Genomic DNA, 22760 nt, shown 5'->3' on the forward strand with positions numbered 1-22760 from the left:
CAGATTTATTGCAGGATTTGTCTCAGCTGTAACAAAGATTTTTTTTTCTTTTATGGTCATTATGCTGTTGTGTATCTTTTAGAGCAAAGGGGAGGATCTGAATCCAGGTCCGCTTTAAAAACATGCTTTGTCATCAGTCCAATAGCACATAATGTGGACAACTAAAGATCAATTTTTAAAACCTGGTGTTTGCTTCACAGAAGGTGGCAAATGTTGGACGCTTTATCCCACTGGGGCTAAGCCACAGCTCATAACTCTTATGCACAGAAGGACACCCCGCCATAATAAAGTCGGGAACAACAAGGCAGTTATGGACTAGTAAAGAGTCCTAAGTGTAATTGAAAGGAACACCCTGTTGGCAGAACAAATATCCAAAGCAAATATTTTCTCATCAGGTTTGCCCGATCTGCTGTAAACTTTAGGTCAGTCAAGACAAACTGCTTAGCCTCATGCTTACATATTTTGTCTATGTTATGGCCAGAACCCGAAGTATGGCCACTTCTAGTTCTGGCCGGCCACTTCGGGTTCTGGCCGGCCAATGTGCGAAGTGGCCACTGCGCTGCGGCCAATGTGAGAAATGGAATGAATCATGTAACATTCATGTATATTCTGGCCGCAGCGCAGTGTCCAAATGTATCGCAACTTAATTTAATGAAATTAAGCCGGCGGCAATGAAACAGATGAAGCCGCCGGCTTTTGCTCTGTCTCTCTCTCTTCCCCCCGCCTCTCTCTCCTTCTCTTATTATGGGCAGCACTCGTGTCCCCCTCCAGAGTCGTTCGTCGCACCAGGGAAGCAGAGCGGGGAGGCTGCAGACATTGCTTCTGCCAGCACCCGCTCTGCAAGAACGGCAGGATTCCCTGCCGCGACAAACGACTCTGGAGGGGACACGTGTGCCCCCCCCCCCCCCCCTGCCGGCTGCCCATAATAAGAGAAGGAGAGAGAGGCGGGGGGAGGAGAGAGAGGCAGAGAAAATCCCGGACGGCTTCATCTGCTACATTGCCGCCGGCTTAATTTCATTAAAATAACTAAGTTGCGATACATTTGCCCGCTGCGCTGGGGCCAGCAGATACATTAATGTTACATAATTCATTCCATTTCTCACATTGGCCGCAGCGCAGCGGCCACTTCGCACATTGGCCTGCCAGAACCCGAAGTGGCCGGCCAGAACTAGAAGTGGCCAAACTTCGGGTTCTGGCCGTAACATCTATAATATTCATCGATGTGTGATAGTCCGTTCACAGTCAGAAAAAAGTACAAAGTTTAGTCCTCATTAAGGTCATTTGTGAAATCCTGTGTCAGCAGTTTACAAAATGTCCCCAAAGACAGAAAGCAATCATATTTACTATCTGGTCCGTAGTAACTGGCCAAATAACTAGATAAAACACACTAGTTCTGGCACTAATCTGATGAAACAATCTTTGAGTCATTTTTACCATATGTATTTAGTAGTATTAACACCTAAAGAAACAACAGAATCAAAATATATTTAGTCGTTTTAACCCTTGTACTACATTTAATTGTTACGTGTTTGGCCAGCATTAGGGACTATCAATTATCCAGGTGACCAATGTCAAACTCTCTACTCCTGAACTTTAATTTACTTCACTTTTACAATTGGATTACTCAACAATACAAAGTGATGTGTAACCTGGTAATGCATGTCATTATAGCACTTATCACATATACAGGCCTCTAAGAAATATGCTACATTGTCTAGTGTAACTTACGTTTCCCATTCATATTTTATAATACATTAAAGAGAAGTGTTAGTTGGCACTGTGGAGAGCAAATTCATTTTTTCGACATAGAGTTCAAAATTTTTTTATGTAAGGTTTATTTATTGTAAAAAAAAAATTGATCAAAAGTAGAGTAAAATAATACATTCCATATCGATTAAGTAGTCCCATCTGTGAATGTGTTAGTAATAACAGTTGCGCTGTACATTTGTTTTCATTTAGATGATAAATCTCAGCAGAGTGCTTACTTGTAAGTTGTCCAACCACAGGTAAACTTTCCTCCAATTCATCATGAGAAACTATTGTGACACCATATTCAACATCTGGTACAAGCTCTGTTAACACAGTTTGGGTTGCGGAAGCTGGAAGTTCCAGTTGTTTTGCAGATCCATCTGGAAAGCATTAAAATAAAACATATTTAGGCTCAAAATATTTGAAACTAAAATTTTTCATTAGATTTCACCAATTAATATAAAAAACCCTATATTTATTTACTATGATCAAGTGAATGCGATTCGTCATTGTCATTGTCATCATCCCTTTATGCATTTATCATTATAGCATTTTTCTCATCATACTTTCTTTTTTTAGGACTAAAGCTACTCATACACTACTTGACTTTGGCATCGACCGGACTGTGATTATCCTTTGGGCCTCTAATAGCATATGGTATGCAGGCACTACTACAAGCAACAAGTATAGACTACAAAGAGTAATCAACGCAGTGGAAAGGATCATTGGCACACCCCTGCCACCACTGGACCTCCTCCATACATCCAGGCTAAGAACCAGGTCCAATGGAATCATGCAAGACCCCCACCACCCCAGCAGTTGTTAATTCATCCTCCAACCTTCAGGCTGCCACTTCAGAACCATCCCCGCCAAAATCTCCAGGCACAGAAACAGCTTTTTCCCCCAAGCAGTGCTCCTTATGAACTCGAACTCAAGCCCTTACACAGCAAAACCACCTAGCATGGTATCCCGGTACCACTGCCTTCACTGTAAGTAAATTTGCACTATATCCAATGTTGGTGTATAAAACAAACAATTTCAGGTGTGGCAACTGTCACACTTGGTGAAATAAATCAGATTCTGATTCTGACTGTCCTGCAATGGACATTATGATCGATATCACATGTGCCGATCATTAAATGTTGTCCATGCGTCAATCGTGGTGTCAATGTGCTCCATCAGTGAATGTTCAATTTGGCTAACTATTGTAGAGTGTATGGCCAACTTAACATTATAGATACAAAGCAAAAATACATAAAACATAAAAAAATAGAATTACAAATTTAAACTTTAAAATTGTATAAAATGATCAGTAATGCTTTTAGCTTGGTTGAATTGTTTGGTCTAAAATTGTTACAATTGTTACGCAAATATGGATCAAATATATATATTGCACTTCAGAAGCCCAACAGAGCAGATTATAACAATGGCTACATTCTCATCCAAAGAAAATGTGCTGATTTATACAAAGTAGTCCTACAGAAAGTCAATTCTGGAGTGGAATACCACAATTATATTTTTGAGGGGCAGAAAATTGCATTGCTGCATGAGTAGAAATATTAGAAATAATTACTGTTGATGAAAGAAATATTTATTATGTTCGGCACTGATCCATAGTGAAATAATGATTATTTATACATTATTTGCTCATATGTGTGGCATTTAATTAATTACTGTCTCATAATACCTGCATGAGAAGTTAGTATACATCAAATATAAAAGAAAATCCCAGTTTGGCTGCTGTGTGACAGAGAGTTGCCGTGGGATACAGCATGTATAGATGGACAGGGCTTTAGGCACTAGTTATTATGTGCCTATAGGTTCCACAGATGTAATTCTGGTCCTGTACACAACTGTGGAAAGTACCAATGTTTTTTCATGCAGAACAACTTGTATTTTAGCTTTTGTGTGGCTTGGACAGGATTTGAAACTTCCCATAGTAGCCTTTCCTCAATTATGTTGGCATTCTCAACCAAACAGAAAAAAGCACTGCATGCTGGCATGATTAAATTAAGTCTTTCTAAAAGTGGCCACACACGATACAATAAAATGATCCGATTTTACAGTAATTCGATAAAAACGATCGTATCTCCCGAAAAAGTCGAAAGCTTTTTTTTTCATTCGACTGAAAAATCCGATCGGATTTCCCGTTTTCTTCGATTTTAATCGATCCGGACTGCCAGATATTTTTCTTCAATCTTTCTAAAGATTGTATGGTGTGTGTTGGATTGTCAATTTATTAATATACACACCCTAGCAATTTTGTTAGAGTTTCCAATAATTTTTATCATACTTGGGGGAAAAATTGAACATAGGTGTGTGGTACATTGGTCATATTTTTGAAATGTTACAATCAGTCAGAAAAATTGATTGCAATTCTTAAATTGAACAGAAATTTAAAACATTGTATGGTGTGTGGCCACCTTAAGTCTTCTGTCTGTAGACCACAGCACAGCACCAGTAGTTTATGAATTGAAAAAACAGAAGGTGCATAAATGCCTGAAATTCTAAAGCATGGCTCATTTTACTAGTCAAACAGGCCTGATTTGTGTATCTGCAATCTCAAGCAGTTATCTGCAATCACACTTATTTAAAGGATCTTTTAACAACGCTCACCATGGCGTACATTTCATAAGGGTGCCAGTTAAAAAGGGGGGCAGAAAATAGCCAGTAGTCAAATATTGATACATTCACAGATATTCTACTACTTCATTAATATAGTTAAACAGTGGTAATATTTACCAATATTTTACTATGAACTAACCTCTCCCTATTCTCACACAGAAACCCCCCCTGGTGGTGCGTAACCATACCCCCCACCCCCCCCCCCACACACACACACACACAATCACTCCATGGTGCCTAATCTTAACCCCCCTTCCCCATCCTGTGGGAACCTATTCTTAACCCCCTGCCCCCCACGCCTAACACTACCCCCCCCCCCCCCAGTGTCCTACTTTATGCCCGTTGTTTGTGGCCGCAGTTTGTATAGTGGGCAGCTCAAGCATGGCTATTAAAGTGGGCACCCTTTTCTACCAGAAACATCTAGAGCCCTTTTTAGCTGCCCCACTCACTATGGTCCTATTCAGACCATGTTTCCCAGATCGCGTGTGATGCCCCATTATCTCCAGGTTATGGCAGTCTTGGGCACAGCGTAATATTATGCCATCCCTACTGTTCATCAGAGTAATGCATGAAAAGTCTACGTAACCCTGCTCATCTGTAATCTAGCAACATAATATTTAGTACGTTTCCATCAGCCTCATATAAGGCAAGTTAAACCTTCAGAACTGAATGTTTAATAAAACAGAGACTTAGAAAAGCTTAACTGTATAAATGATGTGCAAATGCCAAAACCGGATTGTTATTCATTTCAAGTCTCCATTCCTTCACACATTCTTCCACACGAACTGGCCTCACCAACACAGCACATCCAGCCTGAAATCATGAAAAGGCTTACAGTAGCCCTTACATGGAGTCTGACTTACCAACTATTGAAACTATATTAATCCTGTATCCTCTTATCCTCCCAGCCGGTCTTTGCCATGACATCCGAACTGTGTTCTCATTTACTATTTCAAAGTTTAGATCTGTGGGAGGACCAACTGGAAAAAAAATCATTGAAAGAGTTATACCTAAACATTCAAACAGCAAATGTTACTGCATCCAGCAAATCTTCAGAAAGCCAGTCTAATGAACTGAACTCTTTAAAGGGAATCTGTGTGATTTCTGTATTTCTAGAGGCATTTGAGTTTAATTTAACATAAATAATGTCTGTGGACGAATAGTTTTAGACTGATTTAATGAAAAAAATGGAGGTAACTTTCACATTTAAAAAACGCTAATTTTGTGTATAATTTTAACTATACACAGTAAAATCTACGTCCAGACAAGTAAAAAATCGAATAAATAATAAATGACTTTAAAGTGTACCTGAGGTGGTTTTTAATATAAAAAGGGGCACCAAGGCATGTCCCTGCTAGCCAGCCCCCCCCCCCCCCCCCCCCGCGCCCCGCATCTGACAACAAGGAGCTGGTCAGCAGAGTAATAGAGAAGGGACAAGCATTGTGGGAGAGCAATTCCTGCATAACTCCCCTTCACCCGACTCTAAGAGCCTCTCACTGGCTCTCCTCTGTCTGCTCCCCGCCTCTCCCCGCCCCTGCATACCACTCAGCGCTCTGTATTCACAGAGAAGAGCACAGAGCGCTGAGTCTGCAGTGTTGTGACCCTATCAGTCAAAGAAGTGAAACTAAAGGATTGGAGAAGATAGGAGCAGCGGGGAGAGGTGGCAATGGACACTACCTCCCTACCTGCCACTCTCCTGGATCAGGAAGTATGCTTTTTTATGTTACGTTGGGTTCTCTTTAACAATTTTTATATGCAAAAAAAATGTTATTTTGTATGTTCCGCTTAAGATTAAGATGTAATAAGGTGCCACTGGTGATGAGCAAAAAATTATCTTAACATGCAAAGACGGTGCTATCAAATTCTGACCAGTAACACAGTTGCTGATTAAGTGGATCAGCTGGTAAAAACTGTGATTTGCTAATCCCAAATTCTGCCCACTTGGTGGGCTAATTATCATATTAGTCTTTTTATTACTATTACGGCATATTGCAAGATGATAATATCTTGCAACACGCCATTGCATGTATGGATCTGGTGCAATAAGTAGATTATAACCAAAGCAATTACCAATGATCTGCTGTTCGGTTTATGTCAATGCTTTGGTGTTTTCCCCCATGGATCACCTACATCTATCTGATTTCCCTAATGATGACTCCCCTTCCTGGTGTTTAAGCTTAACATCTTTATGTAAAAGTATTTCTGAAGCCTAAAACCACCCCCATGAACCCTTTCTGATCCTTAAACCCTATCCTCCTAACCCTAACAACTAATGCTATCCTAACTTTGTACGAACACAAATCCATCATAGTTTCCCTTTAAAAAAAACAGGCTTAATCTTGTGTGAAAACAAAAAGTTTGCCCTGAAGGATACAATAACATTTGCTAATAGGTATTGTTAATGGTACAAACTACACAGTGACACACACAAAGCTTAGACAGCACAGCTTTGCATATTGTTGTTTCCAACACCATGACAGACTATTGTTGGAAACAATTTAAGCCCAATATATCCACAGTAATACACTTTACAATGCAGAGCACACAACACATACATCTTGAATTGCTTAATCATCCAAGAATGATCAGCAAAATCAAGCATATTAGGAAACACATTTAAGAACATATAAAATCACAGTGAGGAGAAAGGAGTGAAGAAAACACATTTTGTAAGGCATTTATTTTTCTGCATGCCAAGTGCAGATCATGCCAAAATACATAAAAACACCAGAATAGTTCTTTCAGTAATCAAACTATTAAATTTAGTTGCAATGTACTGTTAATGTTTATTTTTGTTTTTAATTTACTGGCCAATTTTTATCAACTCTAAAAAGAATAAGTTCTGTTCTGAGGTGATACACTGTGGGTGTTGCTGTTTGGACACATGAAATGGATAACCTGGAATTACCTTCTGCTTTTAATAAGTGCTTTACTTTTTAACTAGAGGGCATATAGGTTGCTTTAGAACAGTAAAAAATGCTTGTGGTTCACCATAACTTAACTGGGTGAATGATAACATTTAGCATTTGAGGTAGAGTGATTGCTGTAGACTGAAATTCATCCACTGCTTGTAACCTTTTTCAATGAACTCAGTACCAGGATTTAGGCCATGATGTGCGCTAATATCCCTTCCTCCTCTACTGTTCATATGCAGAATGACTATGTTCCCTCTTCCCATAGGGGGAGTTCATGAACTGCCTATAGGCCCCAGTCCACTGAGCTCTGAAGCTGTTGAGATGTGTAACCCAGAGACATCTCCTCTATGAACCTAGTAAATATTGGAAATCAGATTGTTGCATCAAGGCTATTGTGTAAGCGGAGATCAGGTTATCATAACCAGGAATTATAGCTTTGAAGATACATCAATGACACTTGAGGGGATTTTTGTCCTGCCAACAATGTTGTTTTAAAAAAAGTTATCTATACCATTATTGAAATGATCAGTCCCAGCATGACTAGACTCATTTGAATTCTGTGGCTGCAGGGTAATGGAGGTACATGTATCTCAACTAAGGCTGGCAGCTACAACATTTCCCAGCAATGACTGGTTATGTTCAGACAGAATGACAACCCCTCAGACATGCAGTAGTATTACTGGTTTTGTAATGTATGAGCTATGAGTGGAGAATTATATTATAATTTGATACTCCCTCATTAGAAACCCTTCGCTGTTACTTCCTGTTGGTATTACAGAATAATATTACACCCACATTTTACTGTGATATTGAATATAAGTGGGGTTAGGCTTACTAATCAGAGATTTCACACCCATTGTTCAGTGTTCTGTACATCTGCTTTCTTCTAGAGGCATACGGTACTTTTGTCCTTTAAAAGCAATGGGTGTTGTGTTTTCACAACAAGTAGACACAAGGTCCATACAAGAGGCAGCATTTTGACAGCAAAATGCAAGTATGGTTGATAACAAAACACTGGTTAATGGTGGCAAGACGGGATCACAGCATATTGACGAGCAAAGTTGAGAGGATTGCGAACACACAGTAGATAGGGCACTAAAACCCACATAAAACTGCACACAAGGGAAAAAAATCAGATGGTTGATGACATGTATGATTAAAAATGAAAGGAATTATCTGCACGTAGATTATTTCATGGCATCATGCGATATACATGAAATCATGATTTGCTTGAGCTCTCCAAAATGATCAAAAGCCTCCATGTACGGTTTGCCTTACATAAAGACTTTTTGCATTATTTTATAATGATATTCACTTATCTCTTGAATCAAGACTAGTATAGAAGCGCAATTATAATCATAAGTAAGCAGGTCAACAATTTCAAATAATTATTCTAACCACTATATAAGATTGCCTAGCAAGTACATTTTCGGCTGCATCACTTAACAGTAGAGGTCTAGTAGCCTATTCATTTGATATCATTGAATAATGACAAAGAAGACTTTCAGAAAGAGCTGGATTTGGAGCAGGGGAAAGTCCTGTTTTGCTAATCTAAAAAGCTTCTTGCATACTGACTGTAAGCTTGTTTATAGACTGATAAAGCTTTTTCATGCGCAATTCATTTTTTTTCAGTGCATACAACAGTCAGAGTGTCAATTTCTAAGCATCGTTACTCAGAAAGGACAGACAGTTAATGCCCTGAATATTTGTTAATCCCTCCTGTTATTAAAAACCTGCCGTCTGACAGTTACTTAATCCAGCTATATAGTAGCAATCTTTTAGTTTAGTCTGCATATGTAATAACAAATATCTAGAAGTTAGGGTGTAGATTAACTAAACTACTGATAATTATAGAAACTGTGTTATCCTTCCTACTGTGTGAAGCGAGGAGAGACACCAACCATTATTTCCCCTGGGTATGTTTTATTTATGTTATGGATATTTTAATAGGGGTACAAGACACCAATGTTGCAATTGTTGTCCTTCCTCCGGCGGATCTCTCACAAACAGCCGTATCAGTCTGCAGACAGACTGTACACACGCCGGACTGTCGCTGGAACGCCCACCCAGCGGGAGGTGACGACGGAACCGTCGTTGCCTCCAGTCTGGCGTGTGTACGGACCTATAGTTCCTTAGTACTTAGCTTAACGCTGTAAAAAAAAAAAACAGCCATTTGATCTACACTAAACTGTAATGTAAATTGTACATGTTAAACTGTGTACAGGGTGAGCATAAGAATTCTCTATAAAAAGCCCTTACTTTAGCATAATAAAATCTAGATATATTACTGGGCCAGAAGGTGTTTATGTGCTCAGAAATATGAGCCCCAGTCATTTGTACTCCTCTGTGTACACATCTATCTACCAGCGGAAAATGGCTAGACACTGTTCCATAGCAAAGTAGTACATAGTTTTAATTATATATCTAATCAAGAAAAATGTGCCATTTCGGTCAGGGTTCAATTTATTGCTAAACAAAAATAAAGAAGTAAATGACACAAACACTACCACACTAAAATCTGCTGGCATTTCATTAAGGTTTGGTCTATCTTACTATCTATCTATCTATCTATCTATCTATCTATCTATCTATCTATCTATCTATCTATCTATCAGGGCATTGATATGTATTTCTATATATTTTTGTAGCAATTGGTTATAAGTTATAACTAACTTTCTAATTAATAAAGATAGGGACACCAAGAGCCAAATATAGTGTAGTATGTACTGGTAATATGGGATCAGAGGCGCTTGGCCCATCTACAGAACTGCACTGTACCTACTCCTACCTATTGCCTGATGAAGCAGGGTCATACCTGCGAAACGCATTGCATTTTCCCCTGGAGTATGTAAATAAATTTGTTCTGCTAAACTTTGTTGGCATATCTTGTGTCTGTTTGGAGGAGGTAAGTCCACTACTGCCTCCACAAATTGTAAACTTTTTAGACATTTTTATTCTTCTGGCGCCTCTGTATCCCTGTTACATTAACTTTGCAATTAGACCACAAAAATCATAACACATTAGTTGATAAAGATACACTTCTCTGTAATAATGCACTGAAAATTACAGTTTATACATGCTTGCTTTGTATCAATATAATTCTTTGTCCAATTTAAGTGTTAAATCCTAAATAGGTGTTTAGTTCAAAACATGCAAAAGCAGCTATAAGTTATATTGAATGATACCATACAGGCATTTCAAGCTTGGATGTCAATTTAAGGAATATCATTATAAAATACTATTTCGGTAGCAGTGGCTCAGGACAAACTCAATGCAAAGGCAGACATGACTGACCTGAGCATGCTTCAAAAAGAATCAGTATTTGGTAAAGATTTGGCACCAACCTGGACAGCAATATGACCTGTTGTGCAGATGACTTTAGGCTTTAACTGCCCGAAAACAGTAGCAGCCCAACTTGGTGATCTCCAAAAGACCGGATTCCAAGAAAAAGCTGACTGCGGGGAAAAATCTTAAGCATCTGAAAAATTCTGCAAAACCTGTATGGGAATATGTGGATCTGATGGTACGTCTTTTGTGTCCAGATACCCTCCATAAAGCACTGTTTCTCGGTCATTCATTACCGCATTCCATCAAATAGCATAAACTTGGCAGAAAATCATAATTCCTTGCACGCTTATGTGTCCATGTCACAGTGAGAAAAGGATAAATGTGTAACTATTCCAGTTTGTTTTGACCTTTTTAGGTGACTTTTAGAGATCCAAATCAGAAGAACAGTTTCGGGTTTGACAGAGAGAGGATTATTGGAGAGAAACATTTTGTTAATATGAGCAGTTCAGTAAGAATTCCCAGTTATGTCATGTTTTCTGGAGATCCCAGAAGATTAGAAGCACACTATAAAATAAAAGACTGAGCCAGTGGCTTCCTTCCTAAGATATCCTTAAAACATATGCTCTGAATACATGGGTAAGAATAGGCTTCAATATACATTTAACCAGTATTTGTAAGAAAGATATTTAAAACTAGTTTACATATCTGCTTCTTGAATAGCTGTTTTAACTTTGCATAGCAAAATCTGATGCCCTGAACATCATTATACATCAGCCTAGAAGTGCTTGTCCTTCAGCAGCTCCTGGTTTCCCCACAACTCTAGTTTCATCAGCATTATTGTAGATGAAAAGCAAATGTCCATTTATATAACAGAACTCTACTCCTTTATGCTTATCTAAAAAGCTTCACGTGACTAAGACATTTATATTATTGTGGCTTCGATTTACTATGGCTGTCCAGGGCTGGAGGTCTTGGAGAACATAGGTTATTCAATAAAGCTTGGGTATAGTAAAAACTGCCAGTTCTTGTGTATCAGAAATAAAGGAGAAACATGTGGCCAGTTTGATCACCTGATATATTCGCAAGGTTTTGATCTGCAGTAGTAACTTCCCGCTTTAGCACATGAACGAATCCAGCAAATCAGAGCCTTACAAGTCTATCACCTGATCAAACATGCTCTTCCATTGCATCTTGCACACAAGAGTGACATAATGGCTGCATGCCATTATATGCGGTGAGTTGTTTTTTTTTACAAAATCCAGAATTGCCTATATTTAATAAAAAAGAGCTCTAAATACAGTTAAATATCTATGGCTGCAACTGTGCAACCGCTAGTTCACTAACCATTTAGTAACCCCACTGAAATCAGATATGACTTTGTTGATTGTAAAATTTTGCCACCATATAGCCTATGGGCCCAATTTAATTCACTTTTTCTCCTGAGTTTTCTCCTAAGAGATAATTTCTCATCTGTTTAAAGGGAACCTGATGTGAGAGGGATATGGAGGCTGCCATACTTTATTTCTTTTTAAACAATACCAGTTGCCTGGCAATCCTCCTGATCCTGTGTCTCTAATGCTTTTAGCCATAGACCATGAACAAGCATGCAGCAGATCAGGTACTCTGACTTAGCTAAGGCCTGGTGCCCACAGAGCGGTTTTTGTAGCGTTTTCCAAACCGCTTCCGCATGTGAAAACGCTTGGCTAATGTATTTCAATGGGATGGTGCACACCGGCGGTTTGCAAACCGCAAACGTGGGTCCTGCATCACTGCAGAAGCGTTTCTGCCTCAATGTAAAGTATAGCAAAAGCTCAAACCGCTCTGGAAAACGCTAGATCAGAGCGTTTTTTTAGGCATTTTTGTTACAGAAGCTGTTCAGTACAGCTTTTACTGTAACAATATTTGTAATCTGCAACACAAAAACGCTCCAAAAAACTATAGGCATGTTTAGAAAACGTCTCTAAACATGCCTAGAATCGCTCTGAAATCAGCTCCAAAAACCTCTAGCGTTTTGAGGATCTGCTAGCGGTTTTGGTGTGCACTGGGCCAAACTCAGGTTTTACTGGATTAGCCATATGCTTATTCCAGGATTTTGATTCAGACACTATTTATGCCAGAAGATCAACAAGGCTGGCAGGCAACCGGTATTGTTTACAAAGAAATAAATATGGCAGCCTCCATATCCCTCGCACCTCGGGTTCCCTTTAAAATAGCTTTTGCACTCTACAACTGAAGAAGTACAAAAAAGTAAGTGAAAAAGTACTGTCAAAATTATTCAGAGTATTTTCTTGCTTGCTGGTGGCTTAAAAGGCATTATATTTATAATGTGAATATATCACCTAGAAGCAAACTTAAAAGAAAAGGTGAATTAGATCAGGCCCTATGAGTTTTATTACATTTAAGTCAGGATGGCCGGGCAATTTGTGTTCTCTGATGACCTCTCACTGAGGATAACCACAGTAATTCAGGTGTGCAGTAAGATGAGCCTCTTATTTGTTTAGATAACCCTGAAGAACTAGAGCTATGTTATCTATGAATGAATAACCTTTTTTTTAATAATAACAGGAGTACCAGGTTTTTGCTGATGCATTATGCATGGTCAAATTATAAAAAGAACAGTGTTGTTCCAGTCTTCGCACCACATGCTATCTTCTGACACGCAGTCAGGATAAGGGGAACTTTCCCACAGGTACCTTCAAGACAATCAAACATCTCTATTAATATATGACCCTCGCTAATGCTAGGCATACACGGTCAGTTTATGTGCCGGTATCGAGCCGGAGGCTCGATGCTGGCGAGGCACCGCTCGTCCGCGTGTGCGCCCGGATCGATCCCCGCTCGAGCGGGGAATCTATCTGGCGGGTCATTGGACCTGTCGGATATTATCAATCGAGCTATCAGCGGCTGGATTGATAAGGAAACAAACGAGCCGTGTATGCCTAGCATAAGAGCAGTCCTTCAGACTAACCACTGATAGGTAATCATATTGAATTCCAAAAACATTGGCAGATTATTGTTGCATACCTCAGACATGTATTTCTTGATAAAAAGTGAACACCTGTTACACCCAAGCAACCATGAGTAAAAACAGAAAAGGATTACAGCTTTGTAAACATATTAGGAAAATAACAGCACACCTTGGGACTGTTTAACTAAAGAATCTACAAGCCAGAGACAAATGGAGATTTGCAGATACTTCTCCTGTAACATTGGTTGGATATATTATTATATCATCTACTGTTAAATGGCAAGGATTTGCAGCCCTTTCTTTGGTAATATTAAACCAATGTAGGTTGCTGAAATGTTGGAGAGTTAGCAATTGTATAACTACAACTGTCATTTTCATGTATCCATAGCAATTTAATAATAAATCCAGATTTACAGTATGTTAAAAGAGGGAGAACACCTGCACATGACTGCAACTGTACAATTGCTAATTTATCAACATTTCTGCAACTGACAACTGAAGCCGTGTACGGCGGCCCAGATCCACCCGGATACATCACCAAAATATCTGGAGTGTCGGATCATCTTGGTCAAATGCAGTCAGCAGTTATCAGATGGCTAGGGTAACGGTTTCCATAACTGATCCTTCACAGTGAACTCCATAGTTCACTATAGAAAACAGCATCAATACAGCCCTGGTCCTACAAACATACATACCTATGCAACCCAAACATTTTAAAAAGGGTTCTTAAGGGTCCTTAACCATGCCAACCCCTAACTGGCTACATGTTTATGCAGAGGATGGTAAACCTGTGTTTTTTTACCCAATCATCTGTGTAAACAAGTCCTTAAAGTGAGCCTCCAGACTAAAAATCTGTTCAGCAGAACTGAAAAAGCTTGGTGTTTCTTTAACAGTTTCACAGCATCTGAACTTTGATTTTCTTACCAAAGCCTCATCTTAGCTAAATTTTTAGCTAAATTCCGCCCCATCAAAGAAAACTGCCCGGGAATTTTTTCCCTGATGCTGTGCAAAGCATTATGGGATTTCTGATGTTGTTGTTCTCGTAGCCTAGCAACTGGGAGGGGCGATCAGGACACAGGACAGTTGGAACTGTGTCTCATGCTCCCTGTCACCTTCTTTCAACCAAAAAGATGGCTGCCCTCATGAAATCAAAAACATGTGCATGTTCTTTTATAACAGGGTGGGTAAGAGAATATGTTACCAATCTATTTTAATTAACATAACTAATGTAACTTAATGACAGTATGTTTGTTTAGGCTGAAGTTCCTCTTTAAGGACTTTTACAACTTCCAATGATCTCCAGCTAGAAGAACCTTAGTGAGTCAAAGCCTATCACTATAATAAAAAAAACATCCAGAATGACAGTCACAAATACATCTCCCACACTAAATTACAATAAGAATTGTAAAGTTACTTAAACTTTTAAAATGTTTGGTATGAGCTCACAAAAGTTTAAAAACATAAGCTATAGCTTTTGACAGATGCAATTTGTAGTAACAACAGTATATATGTGGCATGCAAGTGTAAACTAGTATTTACAACAGAATATCGGGGGGGGGGGGGGGATCTTTGTTATTTCTATGTAAGATTATAACACAAGGAAAGATCAGGAGAAGCAATGAGCTACACCTCTATGAAGCAATGATCTTTCCTGAGACAGACAATGATTAGTTAAAAATGAGTCTTTTTATACATAGTGAAATTAGTAACAGACTCTAATTAATGCATCAACTATAATTTTAAAGGGAGAAAATCACACGCCTAACAGATTAAGATGACACACCTCACGCTTTAAGAGCCCTTTGGGCGTTATTAACAAGATGGAAAAGGAGTATAATTAAAGAAACCTCCTTGATGTGCATACAATGAAATGTAATGCCATTCTACCTTTAGATTATTGTCTCCATGCAGTGAACAAAGCACTAATTCAAGGTTTTACTTTGTAAAACAAGGCTAAGGACTTGAGCATACTTAAGCGATGCTGAGCTAATTTTGGCAACTTGTATCAGTGTGCGATACCCAGAGACACCGGACAGGGCAAAAAATAGTGGTGACTAACAAGTACACTTTTGTACTGCACAGCAGTGTATTCCAACAGTGCATTGCTATGTGCAATTCTGTGCACAACGCAGTACTGTCCCACTCAGTATGATTAAAGGTGTCCTGCATTTCCGTAAAGTACATGGCCACCTGTGTTGTACAGCAACACGAGAGAATGTCTAGGCCCAGTTCACCTGGATAGACTGACAGCTCTATTGTTGGGGGGGGGGACTCTCACACCCAAGTTTGTGCAGAGATGTAAGGGGAGGTGGACAGTCAAATAGGACAGTCCACTAAGTTCCAGCACTACGCAGTAGTTTAGACTACTTTTGAGAACGTGCATGTTTGAAGACCGATATTTTGGGGTCAACAATGTATTTGGGAATTTTTAAGTTATATTTATCACAACAAATGTGAACTTCTGTGGGGGCGAAGAGTATAAATGCAAACAATTTTTTCAATGCCTGTGCACTTTAAAGGGGTAATCCATTGAATGTTATTTTTTTAGGCATCAACTTGGAGTAACATTTCTAATTTATACCAGTTAGATTTATTTTTTTCAGATGCAAACCTTTCCATTTGTTTCAGGCTGTCTTTAGTCAGTGTTCTGCCTTATATCTGGGAATTAGAATTACGGTAGTTAAAGGGATTACTGAAGAGACTGGTTGCTTGACTGGCAGATACAAAGATAATCACTTCAAGAAACAATAGAAAGAGTGCCTTGGATCTTGGGAAACACCACAGGAGCTGTAGAAATGCCTTCTAGAAACCCAAGTCATAACAGTAAACTTTTCAGTTGCATAAAATTAACCCATTAGCAGCTTCAAACAAAATTTTTCGTTTGAAAGCTGCTGGTGCATTCTAACCCACTGCCAGCATATCTTATTTGGCTGCCTAGTGCAGCCAAATGAGCAGGAGGCAGTTATAATGATCTTTTCCAGATGGCTTCTTCTCTCCCTCCACCGGCGGCTCTGAACTTCTGACAGGTCTTCTGGGTCCCGATCACATCCGATCACATGATATGACATGTGATCAAGATCCAGAAGACCATGTCAGTGTTACAGCACCACCCTGTGGTGGAAGAGGGGTGATGGAACCGAGAAGACATGTCGGGATTACATCACCACCGCGGTAGAGGAAAAAGAAGACAATCCAGCCATACGGACAGGTAACTATGAAAGTGATGTTTCAAATGCTATTACAAGGTACAGAAAGATGTTTGTAATAAATAGCAAAAAACTAATTTTAGTTAAACATTTATACCACTTAATGTACAAAACAAAGAAAAAAAACACTAAAATACCACTGCCAAGCCTGTAGAGCCCAGGATGCGGAGGATCAGACACAGTACCACTTCTTCCAGTTAGATGCTATCAGTAAAGTCTGCTCATAGTCATAGCGACGACTGAGGACCCTGAAGGGGGAAGGGGCACTATGCAGGTCCCCCTTAATTGCTGTGTAACCTTGTGATACAATAAAGATTGCTGTTTTATGTACCAAGCAATGTTGATAGGACTTTACTTATTGCATTATATACCATTTGATGCATCGTGGACTTATTTTTTTATTTATTTTAAATACCTAAGAAACATATAATTTTAAATATGATCTCATTTTGTTAACTTTAGCTATAAAGCTAAGATTATATCAATATGATACACAAAACGCTATTCTGTTTTGGACATTTTACATCAGAAGGTTGTTATTTGAAACATGAGTGAGATTAAGAGCACCTAACTTATGTATTAAAAAAAGTTATGAAGAAATTAATTCTTTGAGGAGTATTTCTTCTGTGCTTAGAGAAGTGATGTGAGGGTTAATATTATGCTTTGCTATGTTCTGGGCATGTGCAACAGATGAAGCCACACATATTGTAGTAAATGATGTGGAAAATAGCGGGATAGCGTTTGCGTTTGACAACTGCTTGTCAGCAGGCATCCATTCTGCCAGCACTTGTACTGTGCAGCTCATTTCCAGCTATGTTTTGTTTTCACTATACTATTTATACATAGCTGTGATAATGGGATTTTGCCATGTTTAACATCAAACAGCTTTAAAAGGTATTTCCCATGACATCAGTGGAAAAACTTAATGAAATATGTCTTACTCTTTAACAAGGTTTTAACATGACTCATATCTGTCTATTAATACTTTTTTTTATCACAGAGCATGAACCTTCATAAAAGCATCCAACGGAAAACTGACCCTGCTGCCGTTACCAAATAAACTGAGGCTATAAGCCTGAAGGAAAGACCCAACATTAGACTTCTGCCACCCAAAACAATCATTTATTATTTCAGGTAATAGATGTCTCTACAAGAGTCTCCTATCCTCTGTAGCCAAAACTGCTTAAGTGAATAATGACTCAGGAGAAGTCGAGTTTTCTTTTTGGTTGATAACTATTGGATTCTCTTCTAATGGGTGGACTTATACTCCTCTTTCCCTCCTTTCTCTATAGTACAGAACATTTCACTTGGATGAGGTGGTTGTACATGTCTGTCTAGTCTGAGGCTTCCATATGGGCAAACTGGGCAACTGCACAGGGCCCTAAGTCCTGTAGTGGCCTGAAATCTTCCTCCTGAAAGGGTGTCACTATGAGTGTGGGATTCACATCAGGAGTCAGCAACCGAGGCATGACAACTGGGGATTAATGCAGAATGCACAGCGGAGCGTAATCTCACTTTTTAAATTTAGAGCATCCTTCCATCCATCATGGCTCCCGACGGTGGAGTCTCTGTCCTCCGACCTGCCGGCATGTTACATAAGAGCATACATGCCTGCAGGGAATGGAAAAGATGCAATGGCGGGAATTACAAAGGGCTGAAGCGTGCTGAGGAAGACATAGGAGATTATGCTCTGCTGTGCTAGGGAGACACCCTAATACTGCAATATTGGGGCTCCATATTCAGTTTTTCCAAGGACCCCCTATTTCACCTAGAACTGGTTCTGATATCCAGACACAATGGTTTCAGCCTGTTCACCTGGACACAGAGCCACCCCAAATGAGTGACCAATACTATCTGTTCTGTTTAATAAATAGGGATACATTATAGAGCATATGAAGGGGAGGAAAGATTAAGGTGGGAGGAGATATTGCATCAAGTTGGGTCTGTTGGGAGGCTGTAGTTAGAAAGGAGATAAGGTTGGGCATGAGAGAGGAAGGAAGGTAAAGGATAACTGTACTAACAAACTTAAGTACAGTGATCCATTTACCATCCAGCATTCTACATAAGCATATACTGTTTGTCTCTTCTCACCTAGATGCAATTTTGTGTACATCAGAATGCTACAACCTAGTCCCCCATAATGCCACTTTTAGTAACAAACAAATAGTAAGGCTGCTAGCCTGTCCGTTGTGCTTGTCCTCTGTCTTTAAAGTACACCAGAGATGGTGATATAGAAAGATTTGATACTTACCTGGGGCTTCCTCCAGCCCCATAAGCACGTCTGAGTGCTTCGCCGTCCTTCCGCGGTCTGCCGTTCAGCTGCAATCAGTCCTTGTGACTGGTTCAGTCACGTCGGTCAGGGTTTTCTGCACATGCGCAGGAAGCCCCGGGAAAGTATCCAATCTTTCTATATTACCGTCTCTGGATCCCTTTAACATTTTGAGTCACTCATTCTTACTAATGCCGGACTACTCTGACAGCATGTTTGTCCCAGATGTGTGGCTCAACCTGCTGAAGCTGAAAGATCCCCAAAAGAACCAGGCAACTGGCTTTTTTTTTTCTATGCAAATAAAGGTGGCAGCCTCCATATTTATCTAACAGTAGGGTCACTTTAAAAAGATGTAATATAGTTAGGATAGAACAAGCACCTCTCTGAAAAAGAAAGTAGCAAAAAAGCCATGAGCAGAAACCATCACGTTTAAAAAATAAAATAAAATGCATTCAATTCATAAACAGTTGCATTAAATTGGCAAAGTAAAAGAGGTTGGCTTAATGCAAGCTGAATAGAAATGTTTACTAGTTAATGATAGGGCAAGCCACATTATCTATGAACAAACAAACTGCAAATTAAGGCAGTTACTACAAAATGCTCTCTATCTGGACATACATGTGCATAAACCAAATGCATTTTCTAAGTATAGCTGTAAACCTTGCACTCTTTCCAATGCAAAGAAAGTCTATTTAAAGTTGATTTAAAGTGTACCTGAGACGAGGGGACATAAAAGGTTTATACATACCTGGGGCTTCCTCCCGCCCCCCTCCACGCAGATGACTCCCTCGCTGCGGTCCAAAGGCTCCTAGATTCTCCCATAGCAGCCCCGTTATCCGTGGTCAGTCAGGGCTAGTCGGCGCAGGCGCAATGCAGCCAAGCGCACTCCCCCATCTAGGGTGCAGTACGCCTGACTGGCAGCGAACAACAAGGCAGCTATAGGAGAATCTAGGAGGATTTAGACCCCAGCGAGGGAGCGATCTGTGCGGAGGGGGCGGGAGGAAGCACCAGATATGCAAAAAACTTGTATGCACCTCATCTCTGGGTCACTTTAAGCTTGGTTTCGGGTGAAGCAGATACTTCCTTTGTATGTCTGATAGAATAATGTCAGCACGGTATGCAACAAACATTCTAGCTAAAACAGACATGAGAATTGCTGGACTGCCAAAATATAATACACGTTGCACATTGCGGCATATGTGTAATTCTGTAATCTTTCTCTGTTAATTCATTTTTGGAATCCATAGCCTTGCATCCCGTACCTGCTAATAAGAAAGATTTCCCATGTTGCTCAGCTAGCCATTTGGCATAGAAAATCTAGACTTAAAGCAGATGGTGTGCTAAAGGGCATCCATCTTTTTCCAGAACCATAACAAGTCTGCCTTACATGACATTTGAACTGTAAATATCCATATAGCAAATTTATGTGACACCTTAAAAAGTACTTAGAGCACAGCTTTAGACTTTTAGAAAAACAAAACAAAAAGACAAATCAAAAGAAAAGTAAAAAGGCTATGCTGTTTTAACTTAAAAGGAACTCAAGGTGAGAGACATATGGAGGCTGCCATATTTATTTCCTTTTAAACAATACCAGTTGTCTGGCAGTCATGCTAATCTTCCTGGTCAGTAGTGTCAGAATCACACACCAGTAAAAGCATACAGCTAATCTTGTCAGATTTTTGTCAGAAACATCTGATGTGCTGAATGCCTGTTCAGGGTATATGGCTAAAGGCATTAGGGGCAGTGAATCAGCAGGACAGCCTGGCAATGTGCATTGTTTAAAAGGAAATAAATATGTCAGCCTCAATATACCTCTCACTTTGGGTTCCTTTTCAGATGATTTTAGGGTACTTTGGAAAGCTAATTTATTTATGTACATACATTTGTGCCTTATCATGCCGTTTTTTGTGTGGAAATGTTTGGTGTCACACAGGCCGGTGCAAGGAAATCTTAGGCAGAAGTAAAGCAGCAACCATTCACAATCTGTGCTTAAGTTGAACCTGATTGGTTGCTCTGAACATCTGCTCCAGTTTTATTGACACCTATCTTGAGAAATTTCCCCATTCCATCCCACAATGGTGTTCCGCACAATTTATTTTCACAACCTATCCTTTCTATGTAGCCATGGTGACAGACAAATAATCTGGAGACACATTGGATTACTTCCAAAATACACTAAAATCCTCATTAGTGGAATAACCACTTATATTGCATAGCTCCCCTACCATGATCCTCCTGTACAGCATTTATTGCCTACTTAAACACAGGTGCACTTTAAGAAGCATATAACATTTTCAAAATAAAGGTTAAATAAGAAATATAACAATGTGTTGAGTCAGTATAAAACATTTATTAATGTGTGCGGATGTTCTACACACTGCACAAGTGCCAAGCAGGAGAGGTGTGCCAGGGCTGGAGGGCTTCTACCTTGGTAATATCATGCTTACACAAGTCTCTTCTTCCAGGGTCTTACATGACGAAGAACAGAGATGCTTCTTGCCAAGACTCCACATAGACTCGACCTACTGCAAATACCTTTGTGACTTTAGCTTGAGGGGAAAATGTGTTATTCACACAAAACACAAAATGACAAAGAAAACAAAGAGGCAGAAGAGAGAGAAATAAATGGGTGGGAAAAAAGAAGTACTAGGGAAAGTTGATAGTGTGATGCCATTAGTCACACTATGGGAAGCTGATCTGTTACCTTCTGCCAGTGTGGTAGATAAGAGCAGGGCAGCACAGAGTGCCGTCACTGCTGAGGAGAGCCGGATCTTCATTTTTCTGCTTTCTCCGGGTCACAACAACATGAATGGATCTGCAACAATAGAAAGAACAATGTTTCAGTAAGAAGTCCTGTATACGTAACAGCAATGCGGGCACAGAATTATGCTAGATTAGAATATGATAGAGCTTTTGAAAAGGAAGTGAGGTGCTATAAGTTAATATAAAACATGCTTCCTCTCTATCGCTCCCAGACTACCACAAACCTCCAGAGATACAGAGCCTGCGGCAACTCGCTTGACTGGGCTGCCTAACTAATCATCCGCAGGTGACGGGCTATGAGACGGAATAAGAGTGTGGTTTCCCAGCTGTAGTCAAACGTTAACCACTTTAGTGATGGTGACACAGCACTTTACTTTCTATATGCCTGCCAGGCCTCCAGACAAAATGGGTGTGATGCTAGGGAGCCATTACCTCAGATGTTCTTCATGAAGGCCTCATTGTTCTTTTAATTTAGTACTGATATTATTATTCTTTTCTAAAGGAGCAAAATCTTCCATAGCCTTTTACTAAGAACCATCCATAGCATGAATCGTTGGCCAGACACTACTGCAGTCTAATGTAACACTCACATCAGTATGTACAAGGTGCAGGGCCATCTTAGAAGCTAGCAAATGGTGTCTACTACTTGAAATGAAAAGTGTTCCTCTGAATTACCCCGGGATTATATATATAGTGGGGTCCAGCAGCAATATTATTATAGAGCTTCCTGACCCACTACCTTCCATTTAACCGTAACTCAGCTAGCAATACCTGCAACATTCTAACTCTGTAAGGCTCCTTTCCCACTTAAACATATGCTGTTTATCCGAACTGAATGGAACAGATCCGAACGGATCCTATTGCTTTGCATAGTCCATCAGTCCATTCAGAACGGATCTGTTTGCTCTGTTCCGACAAGTGTAACACAAGTTTGGGACCTGCACAATTTTTCTGGATTGGCTGGATGAAGCAGATGG

General features: G+C 39.7%; 1 protein-coding gene across 4 annotated transcripts in view; it reads right to left on the reverse strand.

The window, feature by feature from the left end:
- The window catches only part of COL12A1 (collagen type XII alpha 1 chain), a 321024-nt gene that overhangs the window by 291015 nt on the left and 7249 nt on the right, over nt 1-22760 (reverse strand). For 2 of the 4 annotated variants that reach the window (XM_068281498.1, XM_068281500.1), the window contains exons 2-4: nt 21725-21835; nt 5238-5354; nt 1986-2129 (exon numbers count right to left, since the gene is read on the reverse strand). In XM_068281498.1, coding sequence (XP_068137599.1) covers nt 1986-2129; nt 5238-5354; nt 21725-21797 — 334 coding nt within the window. In that variant the 5' untranslated portion in view covers nt 21798-21835. Of the gene's footprint in view, nt 1-1985; nt 2130-5237; nt 5355-14083; nt 14132-21724; nt 21836-22760 lie in introns of those variants that run through there. The other 2 variants (XM_068281499.1, XM_068281501.1) reach the window with 2 other exon arrangements.

The sequence above is a fragment of the Hyperolius riggenbachi genome, chromosome 4 (assembly GCF_040937935.1).
Source record: "Hyperolius riggenbachi isolate aHypRig1 chromosome 4, aHypRig1.pri, whole genome shotgun sequence".
NCBI lineage: Eukaryota > Metazoa > Chordata > Amphibia > Anura > Hyperoliidae > Hyperolius > Hyperolius riggenbachi.